Here is a 16,323-nt window from a genome sequence, read left to right as displayed (position 1 = left end):
AGGGGTGAGTGACGCTGGTCTGAGTGTGTGGACAAGCAGGGGACCAATGGCCTCTGCTTGGCCAAATGAACCAGGAAGCTCCATCCTGATTTTTTTATGGCTCGGGACGAGATTGCTCCGGAGGTCCTTCCTGTGTGATTCTGGCTTCATCCCCCAAACTCATTTTGAGGAGGAGGAAGAGGAGAAGAAAGCCTGTGGCTGAGGCTGGTCCTGCATCTGGGCTCTCTGGGCAAGCTGGGTGGGCTTCCAAACGCCCTCAGTGGTCCTTTTGGATGCTGCCCACTTGCTCCGAGCCGCGCTCCACAGTCCAGTTGCTGGGCAGATGCATCTGAGAGCAACTGCCCTTTGGTGCTTTTAAGGAAAAGGGCAAAATGCTCCCCTGCTCCTTTGGAGAGAGCCCTCCCTGGCCCCATGGAGGAGGAGGACCGGTGTCCTTCCCAGGCCGATGCTTTGCTCAATCCCCTCCGGGCAGGAGAGCACCTGGCTCCCTCTGTGAACATCGGCCTGCAGCAGGGGCTCCATCCGGGGAGGCAGGCGGGGTGGAGAGGCTGGTCAGCCACCTCCATCTCCCTGTCAGGCCGAAGTGTGCAGAGCCGGGTGGGCTTTCCCCCTGCCTTATTGCTGATTTCTCCCCTGTTTCGTGAACGTCCCCCTTTAATACTGTCTCCCCCCTCCCCTTTCTCCTGCTGCCTCCATTTCCCTCTAACTTCTTTTCTGCAGCTGCCTGCGCTTCCTACAATTTTTCCTTTCTCAGTCCTCAGGGCCACCACTTCACTTCTCAGAATCCCTCCACTCCTTTTTGGTCAGGTAGATATAGCTCTCTCTCTCTCTCTCTCTCTCTCTCTCCCCCGTCTCTCGATATAATAAATACAGCAGTATCATATCTATCTATCTATCTATATATATATATATATGCATGCAGAGGCGCCCTCCCCTCCATTTGCTGAAGGACAGTGGCACCTGCTGGTCACCTAAGAAAGGACGGGTTGATCCTCTGCCCACAGCTGGCAGGTCAGCCCCAGCTTCTAGTCCAGCCTTGGCAGGGCAGCTTAACAGCAGCTGAGAAAGGCTCCTGGCGGCCAGAAAGGCTACAGAGGGGCCCAGGGAGAACTCGGACCACCACCACATGTTAGCCAGAAAGAAAAAGAAACAACCAGAAACCTGCTGACGTGGCTCTCGCCTGTCGTCTCGGGAGCTGGACAGGCCGGAGGCCGCGGGAAGCCCCTTCACTCTTCTTCTTCCTTCGTATCTCCCTCCTCCCGCCAGTCTTCACCCCTCGGGCCATCGGGACTGCAGTGGCCAGGTACAACTTTGCTGCCCGGGACATGCGGGAGCTCTCCCTGCAGGAAGGGGACGTGGTGAAGATCTACAGCCGGATCGGCGGGGACCAAGGCTGGTGGAAGGGGGAGGCCAACGGCCGAGTAAGTAGCCTCCGGGAGGGGAGGGCCCCCCTCTTGCCACTTCCCTTTCTGAATCGGGGAGGGGGCGTCCAGCCAGGGAGCAGCGATACAGGCAGATGAGCACAAGGCCAGTGCCGGCCCCTGTTCTCTCAAGCCCACTCAGTCACAAAAGCCCCTCCACACCCCCCCCCCCCAGGCCTGGCCTGGTCCCTGCCCCGTCTGGGCTGCCCCTCCGTCCTTATGCTCCCTCCTGCTTTCTTGCAGATTGGCTGGTTCCCTTCGACCTACGTGGAGGAGGAGGGGGTGCAGTGATGCCCAGACTGGCAGGAGCTACTGTCTCCAAGGGCAGCCCCGGCCGTCTCTGGGCCTCCGAGGGAAACTGGACTGTTCTTCCAGCACCGAGGAGAGAGCCCACTCCCCAGCCCGTGGGCGTGAGTGCATGAGGGGAATGTGCAGCAGTGGGGCTGGAGGAACGTGGGCGCATGGGCAAGGCACGGCTGCTTCTCTCCTTCTGATTTCCTGGCACGGAAGAGCCAAATGGCATTTGCAGAAAACCACGAAGCCTCTGGGGAAGGCAGGCTGGACCGATGGCCTGGCCAGAAGCAGCGGCACTACAAAGCCTTCTGAGGTGTGGAAGATGGGCTTGGTGGTGTCTGATGCTTGGGTGGGATACTAGAAGAGATGCTTCTCTAGGATTTGGGAGCATGCTGCCAAGAGTGCCCTTGGCTTAGGGGTTTTTTGGGGGGTGGGGGTGGGGAGTTTCTGCAAGTCCTGGTGTCCACTGTGGCCGTGGGCCACCTGAAGCGGCCCTAAATGTGAGTGGGCCCCTTTGTGGTTGAGGAGAGAATCCATCCAGTTACCAAGTGAGCATCCCCAGAATTGCTGGGATTCTTCCTGAGCCTGCCTTGAATTTGGGACTGCAATGCAAACATCTGGCTGGAGAGAAGGAAGCACGAGAGAGACGTGGGCTGCACCCCACGGCTGCCTCTCCCTCTGGCTTGTGGGTCTTTCCTCCATCAGTGCTGGGAACCTGTCTGAGCCGGCTGCCAGAACGGACCCCGAGGCCTCCAGGAGCCTCGGCCAGTCGCACATCCAGCTTGGCCCGGCATCGCTTGGCCTCCTCAGGGCCTGCTGGCTCCTGCTGCTGCCCTCTGCATTCCTCAGGAAGCCTTTGCCTTATTGCTCATCCTGCTGGCAAAACAGTTCCCATCCATCCAGAGCTGGAGGAGCTTCTGCTGGGAGAAGAGGCGGCCAAAGAGGATTAGCGTCCGGTAGAACAGGCGCCGTCCCCACGGCTGCCACAGATGCACGCAGATCCCCTGCAGGGATCTCTCCAGCATTCGGCTCCCCACCCCCCAGCCCCAAAACATCTGGGGAGCTGCTGCAAAGGTGGAATCTCTCTGCCTTTGGGACTTTGGGGAGATGAAGGCCATAAGTTGGTTTAACTTTCCCTTCCAAACATGCCTCAAGGAGCTCTCTTGAGCACTGAGCCGCTTCCCCGGCTTGCAAAGGGCTTTGGGGCCAGGGGGCTGCTTGTGGGGCAGGAGCTTGGCTTTTCTGGTGGGGGCAGAGGCCAAGGTCTCCCAGAGGCTGCCGAGGCCATCTGCTGCTGCCCCGAGATTGGCACAGCAGCCCCTCCGCTTGCCCACCCCCAGCAGATCTGCGCTTGGATGCCCAAGCGCAGGCCTGAGCCCACAGTAGATTTGCCTCCATTTGAGGTTTGCCTGAAATCAGCCTCAAACTTTAAAATCCTCTTGGCTTTTCCCAGCTGCTTCTGTCCTTTGCAGACAGCCTAGCAAAGCAAGCATTCCCTGACATGGGTGCCCCTCCAGAAATGGGGCTGGCCCTGGGTCAGGGAGCAGAGGGACCTTTCAGTCGTTTCCCTTTTCATGTAGGGAAATAGCTACGTGTGGTAGAGAGAGGCAGAAAGACACACAGACAGACAGAGAGAGCTCAACGAAGTTGATCAGCAGCAGCTGGGTGGGATCCCCAGCTAGAACCCGTTGGGTCATCAAGCAAATCGCCCTAGGGAGGAGGGAGCTCAGCTGCCCTTCCCACTTAGATTGAAGCCACTGGGGCCGGGGTGTGTGTGTGTGTAGGTAGGAGAAAGGAAAGAAAGTCGGTCTGGCTTGCGAAAACCCCAGTGACCACTAGATAGCCTAAGAGGGACTGTTTGTCTTCTCTTTGCTGCTCTCTAGGCCTTGCCTGGAGTTCTGCAGCCTGGGTGGGATTCCGTGCTCTGAGCTGGGACCCAGAGATGCTTTGCAGAACCAGAGCAGAGAAATATGCTGCTCGCATCTCCCTGGACCGCTCCCCAGTTCCTCCCGAAGCCAAGAGAGGGTTAGCAAGAGGCATGAAGGCACCAGGGAGGGCCCACCGCAGCACACCCGGTGCCAGAAGGGAGCCCGTGCAGCATCTTCCTAACTGGCCCCTTTCCCCTCTTGGAGACGGCCTCTCCCAGCCTGTGCTGCAGATGGGGCAGAGGCCACCAGGAGAAGGCCAGGCTTGAAGCATCTGCATCTTTCCCCTCTTTCTGGAGCCCTCCAGAATCCCCCCAGTGGATGCAGTGGGGGGAAGTGGGGGAGGACCAGAAGGAGACGGTGACCCCATCTGGAGAAGGACAAGCGAAAGAAAGGCAACCACCCAGTCTCCACCAGGCAGGTTTGCCTGTTCTGTGAACTGGGTGAGGGAAGTGCTGGGCCAGGACTGGGAGGCCGGGGCTGAAGCCCACTCCTGGCTGAGTGAGCCCCGGGAGACGAGGCCACCTGCGCAGGGTTGTTGTGGAGAAAAGCCAGTGCTGTGGGGCTGCCTCTGTTGCAGACGCCACTTGTCTGAGCACGTGCAGAAGTTCAGCCCTTACAGAAGTCCATCCGTACGTTTGGAAAACGAGGTTAAGCAAGAGGAAGACTGAAAAGAGGCGTTTCTTCTCAAAATACACCTTGCCATCGTACCTACGCAAGATGGTCCTTCTGAAGAAAAATCAAAATACTTCTTGATTGAAAAAAAAGGAAGGCTGTTTTTTGTTTGCGGATGTAACATTTCTTTCCCCCCCCAGGAGGTGCTTGGTTTGTAATGAATTACTCTCCCCAGCCACTCTCCTATTTGTGAATAAGAAAAAAGATTTTTTATTAAAAGGGCAAAATATTGTACATATATTTTGATTTTGCAAAAATGTTTTTAAAAAGAAATATAATAATGGAAAAATAATATGGACAACATTCTCTGATGTATTGGTCTCTCTTTTTACTTTATTTTTTGCACTCTCCTAAATTGAGGCCAGGAAGGAATGGATGAAAAATGGCTAATATATTTAGATATACAATATCCTTAATTCTCAACACTTAGAGAAATCTCTTATTTTCTCTAGCAAACAATTTTGCTTCATTGAGAATTTCCCCTCCTTTTACATGGTTTCCTGGGCCATATGACATCTGAGCACAACAGACATCTTACCTATTTTTGATTTTGTGCCATTAAGTCATTTTGACTCCTAGAGACCAGAGAGGTAGATTTTGACCATGGTCCACAATCTTTCTTTCAAGTTTCCCCCAGGTGACCTGCTGCCAGTGAAGTCTCTCCATCTATTGGTCCACCTCAAAATACTTGTGTTCTGCTGCAGTTGGAGGCAGCTTTGCAATGAACCAGCTGCAAAGATAAAACATTAAATGCTGATTAAAAATGGTATGTTTTAAATGAATACATGTATGTCTATGGAGATTCTCAGCCATCTAGGTCATGGTTGTCCCAAAGATGCTTTTTCAAGAGGCAACTGGATTTTATGTTTTTTTCTTTGAAGAGGTTTCTCTTCTCATCCAAGAAGCTTCTTCAATTATGGCAGGAGTCCTAGTCAGAGCTGAAGAAGCTTCTTGGATGAGAAGTGAAACGTCTTCAAAGACAAAACAGAAAGTCCATTTGCCTCTTGAAAAAGCCCCTTTGAATACTTGTATGTTTCTCTGGACAAATCCGGCTTTCATTTCCATGTAACCAGGTGAGCAGAAGTACACACTCACACCTTCTCCCCTATCTTTTGCAAGACCACATACTTTTTGGAAGTATATTTTTTTGTTTCTTACATTATCTTCACCAATTTCCCATCTTTATAAGCCCTAAAGTGCAAAGATTCATTGACTTTTCGCTGCAGTTCAGAGCTAAGCTAATAATGGATTTCTTCATTTTGAAGGGCATATTGTGACAGTCCAAATGCCAAGGTGACCATCTAAAAGGCTTTCTAACCTAGGTGTAGGTGCAACTGGGTGCAGGCATTCCTGATCATTTGCCACCTGCTGCTTGGGCAGGAGCTGTCCCCCTTCCACCTGTCAAAATCTGAAGAGATTCCTTATAGTCCTAATCCGGATCAAAGATGGAACCACTCCGGATTCAGAAGTGTGCAAACATCCACATCTATTCAGTCTTGTCCCTCTTGAGTTCAAGCCTGCTCAGACCACTCAGTCATGGGGATGAAGCAAAAAACTGCATTGGTTGCCTGGGCAAGAAGGTGATGTATAATTTGGATTTGCTAAGATGGATCTGTTTGGGTCCCTTCTGGCCAGGAAACCACAAGCGCCGCCAAAGCTCCAGCTTCTTCATGTAATTCTACGGAGGAAGCGTAGAGCCCAAAGCCAGGGATGGAACCAAGGTGGGTAAGATGGAGCTGCTTCCCTTCCAGCTTCATCCTTTGGCAGGACACCTGTGTTGAGGGTCATGCAGGATGCAGGTCATGCACCCAGAACATTCCATTGGATGGATAACATTGTTTCCTTTCTAACTCCATGACTTTCCTTTGGAATGATACCTAGTATGCAGTTCTCCCTCTCTCTCTCTCTCTCTCTCTCTCTCTCACACACACACACACACACACACACACACTCACACATACACACGGGGCGGGGAGAGGGAGGGAGAGAGAGAGACTTATCCTGGCTCCTGCTCCCAGTGAGAGCAGCTTAAAATAATTGAAGAGCATCCATTATTGCTTTGTCCCCACATCCTCCCTGAGAATAAGCAACCCTTTTGCCCACCCAAATGTCCTCAATGTAATAACACTAAAACAATCCAGCCTAAAATTTTTCGTAACTTCTTAGCTAAAAAAAGCCCCAGTAAACCAGAATCCCAGAAGAATAACCCTAGCTGACAAGAGCTAAATAGCTTGAAATAAATCTCTACTAGTCTCCCTTTATTTCTTTGTCAGTAAATATAAATGTAATGTCAAAAATCATGTTTAACAGTTCAAAAGGGGTGGGGGGAATGGATCCAGGAAATTACAGACCAATCAGCCCAACATCAGTATCTGGAAGATCCTGGAAAAGGTAATCAAGCAACTGATCTGCAAATACCTAGAAGCGAACAAAGCAATAATCAGAACCCAACAATGTATTTGTCATAGATCACGCCAAACAAATTTTATTTCATTCTTTGACACAGTGACTAGTAGACCAGTGAAATGCTGTCAGCACATAATACAGGTGAAACTCAAAAAAGTAGAATATCGTGCAAAAGTTCATTTATTTCAGTAATGCAACTTAAAAGGTGAACCTAATATATGAGATAGACTCATTACATGCAAAGCAAGATAGTTCAAGCCATGATTTGTCATAATTAAGATGATTATGGCTTACAGCTCATGAAAACCCCAAATCCACAATCTCAGAAAATTAGAATATTACATGCAATCAATAAAACAAGGATTGTACATACAACAATATCGGACTTCTGAAAAGGATAAGCATGCATATGTACTCAGTACTTGGTTTGGGCCCCTTTTGCAGCAATTACTGCCTCAATGCGGCGTGGCATGGAAGCTATCAGTCTGTGGCACAGCTGAGGTGTTAGGGAAGACCAGGATGCTTCAGTAGTGGCCTTCAGCTCTTCTGCATTGTTCGGTCTCATGTCTCTCATGGCAATGCCCCATAGATTCTCTATGGGGTTCAGGTCAGGCGAGTTTGCTGGCCAATCAAGCACAGTAATCCCATGGTCATTAAACCAGGTTTTGGTGCTTTTGGCACTGTGGGCAGGTGCCAAGTCCTGCTGGAAAATGAAGTCAGCATCCCCATAAAGCTCATCTGCGGAAGGAAGCATGAAGTGCTCCAAAATCTCCTGGTAGACGGCTGCATTGACCCTGGACTTAATGAAGCACAGTGGACCAACACCAGCAGATGACATGGCTCCCCAAATCAACACAGACCGTGGAAACTTCACACTGGACTTCAAGCATCTTGCAGTGTGTGCCTCTCCATTCTTCCTCCAGACTCTGGGTCCTTGGTTTCCAAATGAGATGCAAAAGTTGCTCTCATCAGAAAAGAGGACTTTGGACCACTGAGCAACAGACCAGGTCTGTTTTTCTTTAGCCCAGGTAAGGCGCTTGTTTGTTGTTTGTTGTTCAGGAGTGGCTTGACAAGAGGAATACGACATTTGAAGCCCATGTCCAGGATCCGTCTGTGTGTGGTGGCTCTTGATGTACTGACTCCAGCCTCAGTCCACTCCTTGTGAAAGTCCCCAACACTTTTGAATGGCCTTTTCCTGACAATCCTCTCCAGGCTGCGGTCATCCCTGCTGCTTGTGCACCCCTTTCTTCCACACTTTCCCCTTCCACATAACTTTCTATTAATGTGTTTTGATACAGCACTTTGGGAACATCCAACTTTTTTTGCAATTACCTTTTGAAGCTTTCCCTCCTTATGGAGGGTGTCAATGATGGTTTCTGCACAACTGTCAGGTCAGCAGTCTTTCCCATGATTGTGATTCCTACTGAACCAGACTGAGAGACCATTTAAAGGCTCAGGAACCCTTTGCAGGTGTTATGGCTTAATTAGCTGATTAGAGTGGGACACTTTGAGCCTAGAATATTGCACCTTTTCACAATACTCTAACTTTCTGAGATTGTGGATTTGGGTTTTTCATGAGCTGTGAGCTGTAATCATGGCAATTATGACCCATCACGGCTTGAACTATCTTGCTTTGCATGTAATGAGTCTATCTCATATATTAGTTTCACCTTTTAAGTTGCACTACTGAAATAAATGAATTTTTGCACGATATTCTAATTTTTCGAGTTTCACCTGTACTTATATTTCAATAAGGCATTTGACAAAGTAGACCACAACCTATTTCTTGGTAAGATAGAAAAATGTAGGATACACAACATCACCACCTGATGAATTTGTAACTGGATGATTAACCACACTTAAATGTGTAATCCTCAGTAGAACATGGAGGGAAGCATGCAGTCGGGAACTCCAAAATTCTATCTTAGACCAAGTACTTTTCAACATTTTCCTAAATGATTTGGATGAAGGGATAGAAAGGAAACTCATCAAAATTATGGATGACACTAAGCTAATAGGTAACACTTCAGAAGATAAGACTCAAGGTGCAGAAAGAACTTGGCAGACCTGAACACTTGAACACTGTATCAAAGAAAATGAAATTCAGTGGTGAGAAAAGTAACATCCTACACTTAGGCAGGAAAAACCAAATGCACAGGTATAAAACAAGTCTAAGGATCTGCCTCATCTATCTCCTCATGACTCTTGAAAGAAGTAGTTATCCAAAGGATTTTTTCTTGAGAGAAAAGAGAGACGGATTGGAAAGAAGTCAGGCAGAATCTGAAGTTCCCACACAAAGCGATTCTTTCCCATTCAGAACCCCACCCCGCCTTCACCAGGAGCCAATACAGTACCAGAAAGGTGTTTGGAGAACTCTGAGGTGTTGGCTTGATAGCAGTTCATCCCCAGGGTAAGTGGGGATGAAGTGTCAGACTAAAACCAGCTGGGAGGAAGTCCATCATCTCTCTCAGATAGTCCCTTTCTCTAAATGCCATGCAATTACAGCAAAAGAAAAGCATGCAAAAAATGCAACCCTGATAGCCTCCTCCCACCCCTCCATCAGAATGGCAGCGTCCCAGGAGGAGACCTGGTTAAACAATAACGGGGAGAGGGATTTAAGTGGACAACCACTTAGGTATGAGCCAACCATGTGCTGCAGCTTTCAAAATAGCCAACACTGTCCTAAGTTGCATCAACAGAAGTAGAGCATCAAGAACATGAGAGATGATAATACCGCTTTGTATTGTACCAGTGAGGCCAAACCTGGAATATTGCATACAGTTTGGGTCATGATGAAAAAAGAAGCTAAGACCATAGAAAATATACAGAGCAGAGCAACAGAGATGATAAAGAGTCTGAAAGCTAAATCTTATGATGAAAGGCTGAAGAACGGCTGAGGGAGCCAGGTCTGTACTCTATCAAAAGACTGAGGGGGAGTGTTTTCCAATACTTGAGCCGCTGTCACAGAGAATATGGGATGGACTATTCTCCAAAAGCAACTGAGGGCAGGATATGAAGTAATGGATGGAAAGTGTGTATGGTGGGGGTGCAGTGGTTAGAGTGTGCAGGACTGCAGGCTCCTTCTGCTGGCTGCCAGCTGACTGCAATTTGGCAGTTCAAATCTCACCAGGCTCCAGGTTGACTCAGCCTTCCGTCCTTCCGAGGTGGGTCAAATGAGGACCCAGATTATTGGGGGCAACAGGCTGACTCTATAAACTGCTTAGAGAGGCCTGTGAAGCGCTGGGAAGTGGTATACGAGAAACGAAACGCCTTCAAGGAGAAAGCAAGAAAGTCCAGTTGCCTTTTGAAAAAGCACCTTTGGGTTAACAGAGGGAAACTCAGCCTACCTAGAACTAAAGGAGAGATTTTTGGACAATGACAACGGGGCAGCTTCCCTCTCCCGAGGGGTCAGTGCTGCGTCCCTGGAGGTCTTCACAGGAAGGTCTGGCGGCCCCTTGACTGCAATGGCTTCAGACCTGCAGGCAGTTTGTTTATTTATTTGTTTATTTATTTGTCAAGCAATTATAACAGGTATAAGTATAACATAGTTATGGATGCATGAAATGGATACGTACGAAAAATAAAAAAGAAACAATAGGACAGGGACCGTAGGCACGATTGGTGCGCTTATGCACTCCCCCTACAGGCTTCTTAGGAAAGGGGTGAGGTCAATAGTAGACAGTCTAAGGTTAAGGTTTTTGGGGTTTGGGGAAGAAACCCCAGAGGCAAGTAGAGCATTCCAGACAGTGACCACTCTGTAGCTGAAGTCGTCTTTCCTGCAGTCAAGCTTGGTGCCTTGAGTGTGTATCCGTTGTGTGCTCTTGGATTGGAGGAAGGCAGCCCCGGGCGGTCCCTCCCAACTCTTACCTGGCGGGGGTGCTTTGGGGGAACCAGGCGTCCGCGGCGCTGCGTCCGTCGCAGGCTCGAAACGGGGCCGGGCAACGGCCCAGCAGGGAGAGGCGGTGGCGGCAGCTGTTCCCTCAACAGGCGAGCCGGGACCGCCTCCGCCGCAGCCCATGAGCGAGTGCCGCGCCCCCCGCCGAGGGGGGGGGTCTCCTTTGCCCTCCTCCTCCTCCTCCACCCCGCCCCCCTTGGCCCTCGGCTCCTCGGCGGCGGCTTCCCTGCCGGCTCCGCCCCGGCTGCTGCCTGCCGGCTGGGGCTTTCGGCGCGGGAGCTGCTGCTCGCCGGGCTGCTCCTGCTCGGTGGCTCCGGGCGCTTTTGAGCGGCGGCCGCGGGGCACCCAGGTGGGCCCGGAGGCGAAGTTGCCCAGGCGGCGCCGACCTGACCGGAGAGGTAACCGAGCGGCGGGGAGGCGCTTCTAGGGCGCCCCAAGCCCGTCGGCTCGCGGGCGGCGGCTGGAGGCTCCTTTCCCGGCGGCGGGGCGGGCTAGAGACGGGTCCGCTCCGGCGGCTCTTCCGCGCGGCCACCTGCTCGAAGCCTGCCACGTGGCTCGGGCGCCTGCCGGGCTCTTGGCGGAGGGGCTCGGGAAGCGCCGCGAAGGCTCGCCTGGGGGCAGCATTCGGGACCCTGCGGGACTCCGGAGGGCGGAGCCGCCAAAGCGGCGCTTCCCCGGGGCCGGACGGGCATTTCTGGGGATGAGCCGCAGCTGCTGGCCGAGACCCGCGGAGTGCAGAGTCCACGTGGGAGGGGGGGGCTGCCTCTTTATCCTCCCCCCGCCCGAGCCAATCCGAGCGGTTTCTGCGGCTCCTCCTGCCTGTATTGGGGGGGGGGGAATGTTCTGCTCCCCCATAGTGACCGATAGGCCGGAATGGGTCGGGCGGGAGTGGGGGGCACTGCCCCTCTTGGAGAGTCTCTTCTCGGTTTCCGAGGGTGGCGAGGGAGAAGCGGTTGAGCTGCTCTGCTCCTCAGAAGATCCCGGGCTCCCCTTCCTGCTCCTCTGCCTTCCCTGGGCAGCCTTTTCCCTGTAAGGGGAAGCCTTCAGACTGGGAAGCCCGCATTCCTGTTGTTGCTGTGTGAAGGCCCTGAAGTGGCACAGCAGCATTTGGGCAGCTTCCCAGCAGCTGCACCCATCGTTGTAATTGCCACCCGTAGCCCCTGGGTGTGGGTGTGGGTATGTATGCATCACCTTTTGCCTCCTTTAGAATAATTACAGTTCTCTGAAAAATCATTCAGGCCTTTTTAAGAGTTGTCTGAGCGTTGGCATATCTTAGTTAATGTTCTTGGAGTTTCTAGGCACCCTGCAGGAAAAGAGATGAGAATCCGAGTAAGCAGTAGTAGTAACAAACACAGAACATAGAATCATAGGGCTGGGAGAGACCTTGGAGGTCTACTAGTCCAACCGCTTACTCAAGGCAGGAGACCTTATATCATCCCCATCAAATGGTTGTCCAATCTCATGTTGAAAACCTCCAGTGATGGAGCACCAGGAGGCAAGCTCTTCCACCGATTAATTGTTCTCACTGTCAGAAAATTTCTCCTTACTTCTAGTTGGATCTCTCTTTAACAAGCCCTCACCCAATACCTCCTGCCCCCTCAACCCCTCTTCTCTGTGGCAGTCCCTCAAGTACTGGAAGATAGTTATCCTAACTCTCTCCCCCCAGTTCTTCTCAATAGGCTAACACCTAGTTCCCCCAACGGTTCATCTTACAGATTTAACCTCAACCCCTTATGTTGCTACGCTTCTGTGCACACTTTCCAGGGTATCTACATCTTTTTTTGTATTGTGGTAACCAGAACTAGCAAAAGTCTGAGTCAATCCCTCCGACCTTGGTTTCATCTGCAGATTTGATGGGTTTCTCTTCTATCCCCTCATCTAAATTGTTTATGAAGACGTTGAAGAGTTCTGGCCTAAGACAGAACCCGGAGGAATCTGACTGCTTACTTCCCTCCATGTAGATGCAGTTTTCATTCTCACACTGAGTGCGGTTGGTCGGACAGTTATGAATCCATGTGGTGGTTATGCTGTCTCTCCACATCGTTCTATCTCACCAAGACGTATGCTGCGGTCTCCTTTATCCAATACCTTGCTGAAGTTTAAGTAAACTATGCCCACGGTATTTCCCTGATCCACAAGGCAATAAGCTTTGTTCAGCATCACCTACTTTTTAAGAAACCCAGGTTGGCTTCCTGTTCATTTCTCGGTGCTCACAAACCTGCTGCCTGATTTTGCAGGTAATCAGTGTCAAGCATTGGTTGTAGAGTCTTGGTTCCATTGTTGGAACCACACCAGCTCTTTTCCAGTCCTCTGGCAGTTCCCCCATGCTCCAGGAGCTTTGATTCCCTCCACCCCAAGTAGTTCCAAGATGACATTTGCCAGTTCCTTCAGAACCCTGGGATGCAATCCATCTGGTCCTGTTGATTTGAACTCACCTAAAATGAATAGATGATTAAGCACCCACAACTTCTGACGGCAAGCTCTTCCACTGGTTAATCGTCCTCATTGTTAGGAAGTTTCTCTTCAATTCCAGGTTGCTTCTCTCCTTGTTCAGTTTCCATCCATGGTTTCTTGTCTTGCCTTCTGGTGCTTTGGATAATAGATTGACCCCCTCTTCTTTGTGGCAGACCCTCAAATACTGGAATAGTGCTATAATGTCACCCCTAATTCTTCTTTTCTCTAAACTACCCAAACCAATAGCTGCAACCATTCTTTATATGTTTTAGTCTCCAGATCTTTAATCATGTTAGTTGCTCTTCTTTGCACATTTTCCAAAGTCTCAACATCTTTTTTGTGATGTGACCAAAACTGGATGCAATATTCCAGGTGTGATCTTACTAAGTATTTATAAAGTGGTTGCCTCCCATTGCTGCAGTGGTGTGTTTCCTGCACACTACACTTTACTGATTAACAGAAAGTTATCTATTTCCTCCTTGGTTGGGTATATGCCTATGGCGATATCATTCCTTTCCCCCTCTGATAGTCACACAAATGCGTTCTGAAAGGCTTTCATCCATGGTATTGTGTAGTTTTGTAGAGGTGTAGTGGTTTCTTGCATACAGTGTAACTCCTCCTCTTTTGTTAGGTCTGTTTCTTTTGAACAATTTATGTCCTAGCAGTATGTTCCAATCATGGGTTCCATCCCACCAAGTTTCAATAATGACAACAATTTTGTACTTCCCCTTATGTACCAGGACTTCAAGTTCTCCCTCTTTGTTCCCCAAACTCTGGGCATTAGTGTATAGGCATCTGAGCTCTTTATGGCTGCATTTGCTTCCTACATCTCCTGATTTGTATTAGATTCCCCTTCCTTCTCACCATCGCCTTCTTCATTGTCTGATTTGTGGAATAGCTTGCTTCCAGAAATTGTGGGCGCTCCACCACTGGAGGTTTTTAAGAAGAGACTAGATTTCTAGTCTAGTCTAGTCTAGTCTAGTCTATCCAGAGAGAATCTCCTGCTTGAGCAGGGGGCTGGACTAGAAGACCTCCAAGGTCCCTTCCACCTCTACTAAAAAAGGTTGTGCTTGGGGTTTGCTCTTAAAGATTAGTCACCCTCTTCTTCCCTTTTTCATTTAAAGCCCTTCAAATGACCTGAGGCAGTTATCTCCTCCTCCTCCTCCTCCTCCTCCTCCTCCTTCCTTGTATGGTTCCACTTATTTCCGCCCCACTGAGGCTTTGGTTGGCTTGCCCCATTGCGTCTGGAGCCCAGAGCTGAGCAAGGAACATAATATGGCAATTTGGCCAGGCTGAGGCAGGGAGCTCCCAGGCTTTGCTAACTTGGATAATGTGGGGAAGAAGAATTTTCCTGGCAGAGACGGCGTCCAGTTCTCACGGGGGCATCATAGCTGGTTGGTTCCCCGGGAGTATATTCTTTGTCTTCTGGGGGCCTGGCAACAATGTCCTCTCTCTTCAGGTGGCCATGGCCCACCTGGGGCGTGTGCTCCAAGCAACAGCAGCAGCTCGACAATTACCCCACTCTGGACGAGGGCTCCGGTTCTTCACTAGCGGTGCTGGCCTGACTACGGAGAAGAATGTCCCATACCAGAAGACGCTGAAGGAAGAGGGCCACTCCTCCCGTGGAGGGCCTATAAAGCCCCTTCCTGCCTCCGCAGATGTGGTGGTGGTGGGTGGGGGCAGCCTCGGATGCCAGACAATCTACCACCTTGCCAAGATGGGCATGACCAACGTGGTCCTGCTTGAAAGGGACCGTTTGACCTCGGGGACCACCTGGCACACCGCAGGTAAAGAAGGGAGCTGCTGGTGGGAGGGTCCTCTTTGCGGGATTATGTGGGTGGCCATCGTGGAGGGTCCATCACTCGTGTGATCCAAGCTGTTGGTCAGGATGGGGCCAGAAAGCAGTCTTCTCTTCTCTTAGCAGCTGATCAGATCCTCAAGCTTAAATGTTTTCCTTACAGTGATTACACTGATGGTTCATCCCTGCAGCTGCTACCTTTATCTGGTACCCATGTAATAACAATAGCCCTTAGACTTATACATAGCTATATCAATGCTTTCACAGCCGCCTCTAAGCATTTTTTTCAGAGTCAGCCTATTGCTCCCAACAATCTGGGTCCTCATTTTACCCACCTTGGAAGGATGGAAGGTTGAGTGAACCTGGAGCCGGTCAGGATCGAACTGATGGCAGTGGGCAGAGTTAGCCTACAATACCACATTCTAACCACCGGGTGGGATGGAGGGACGAAGCAATAGACTTATATACCACTTCACAGTGCTTTGCAGTCATCTCTAAGCATTGTGCAGAGTCAGCCTCTTGCCCCCAACAACTTTTGGGTTTTCATTTTACCCACCTCGTAAGGGTGGGAGGCTGAGTCAACCTTGAGCCTGGTGAGATTTGAACTGCCAAATTGCAGTCAGCTGGCAGTCAGCAGAAGTAGCCACCACTCTAGCCCTGTGCCACCATGCACCACCATAAAAAGGCACACCGTTTACAAAATTGCCAGGCCAGAGAATGTCCCCATCAGAAATAAGGTCATGGATCCCCAGGGGGACTGCCACCAGAGTTCTCAAAGAGAAAATTCAATAAAAATGTTACTCCTTAAAAAAAAATCATTGTTAAATATTAGGAGATCCATTTCAATGAGACCTTGTTGTGTTACAAAATCCAGTCTTTTCAAAAATGGATAAACTCTACACTTCTTAAACAAACCTAGATGTCCAGAGCAGTACTACAGTTCCAATTTCTCTGTGTTACTCCCTTTTGCTATTCCCATGACCTGCATAGGCAGAGTTCTTCTGAAACAAAGTAAAAAATTTGGAGATAGAAATCAAAATAATATTAGCTTTTTAACATGAAAATATCCAGGAATGTATTAACCTGTGAAATAATTTTATTCCAGAAAGAAACAGACAAGACCAAATCTTTAATGTATTTCCAGATTTCCTATATCATCAACTAAGAAAATCTTTCAGAGATGCATTTTTGGGTTACAATAAAGTCCAAGTAAAATCTTTTGATGCATTAATTTCAAGTCCAAAGAAACAAATTTAACAATTTTAAGGACTTAGTTCCATTATCAAATATTATAATATTCATTGTCCATTATCTTTGTGAATGTCAGTAATTTCAACTTTAAAGATACATTTAAGTTTGTGATACAAACTGAGGTTCCAAAATCTGTCCATACTGAATTATGAAATAATAATCCTTTCCAATAGAACATCTCAACCTATTCGTAAAATAGTATTT

The 16,323-nt window shown here is 49.6% G+C and overlaps 2 protein-coding genes and 1 long non-coding RNA gene across 12 annotated transcripts in view; 2 read left to right on the top strand and 1 right to left on the bottom strand.

Moving 5' to 3' along the window:
* Window positions 1-4,618, top strand: part of VAV2 (vav guanine nucleotide exchange factor 2) — a 112,349-nt gene extending 107,731 nt beyond the window's left edge. For 3 of the 6 annotated variants that reach the window (XM_087943860.1, XM_087943858.1, XM_026689822.2), the window contains 3 exons: window positions 721-807; window positions 1,267-1,421; window positions 1,665-4,618. In XM_087943860.1, coding sequence (XP_087799986.1) covers window positions 721-807; window positions 1,267-1,421; window positions 1,665-1,712 — 290 coding nt within the window. In that variant the 3' untranslated portion in view covers window positions 1,713-4,618. The remainder of the gene's footprint in view (window positions 1-720; window positions 808-1,266; window positions 1,422-1,664) is intronic. The other 3 variants (XM_087943859.1, XM_026689821.2, XR_015745387.1) reach the window with 2 other exon arrangements.
* On the bottom strand, window positions 2,149-7,426 carry LOC148129437 (uncharacterized). The gene is made up of 2 exons (XR_015745388.1): window positions 6,667-7,426; window positions 2,149-5,045 (listed from the first exon to the last, which is right to left on the bottom strand). It is a non-coding gene; the product is annotated as an uncharacterized LOC148129437 (long non-coding RNA).
* A 3,225-nt stretch (window positions 7,427-10,651) lies between these two features.
* SARDH (sarcosine dehydrogenase) overlaps window positions 10,652-16,323 on the top strand; it is a 65,275-nt gene continuing 59,603 nt past the window's right edge. For 2 of the 5 annotated variants that reach the window (XR_015745384.1, XR_015745386.1), the window contains exons 1-2: window positions 10,681-11,014; window positions 14,530-14,857. Coding sequence is in view for 2 of the 5 variants with exons in the window: in XM_087943856.1 (XP_087799982.1) it covers window positions 14,536-14,857 (322 nt within the window). In the remaining 3 variants the exon portion in view is untranslated. Of the gene's footprint in view, window positions 11,015-11,478; window positions 11,793-14,529; window positions 14,858-16,323 lie in introns of those variants that run through there. The other 3 variants (XR_015745385.1, XM_087943857.1, XM_087943856.1) reach the window with 2 other exon arrangements.

Source organism: Notechis scutatus, chromosome 15, assembly GCF_049901735.1.
Source record: "Notechis scutatus isolate UNSWTSFEM ecotype Mainland chromosome 15, rNotScu1.2, whole genome shotgun sequence".
In the NCBI taxonomy this organism is placed as follows: Eukaryota; Metazoa; Chordata; class Lepidosauria; order Squamata; family Elapidae; genus Notechis; species Notechis scutatus.
This window is presented reverse-complemented; position numbering and strand designations above follow the sequence as displayed.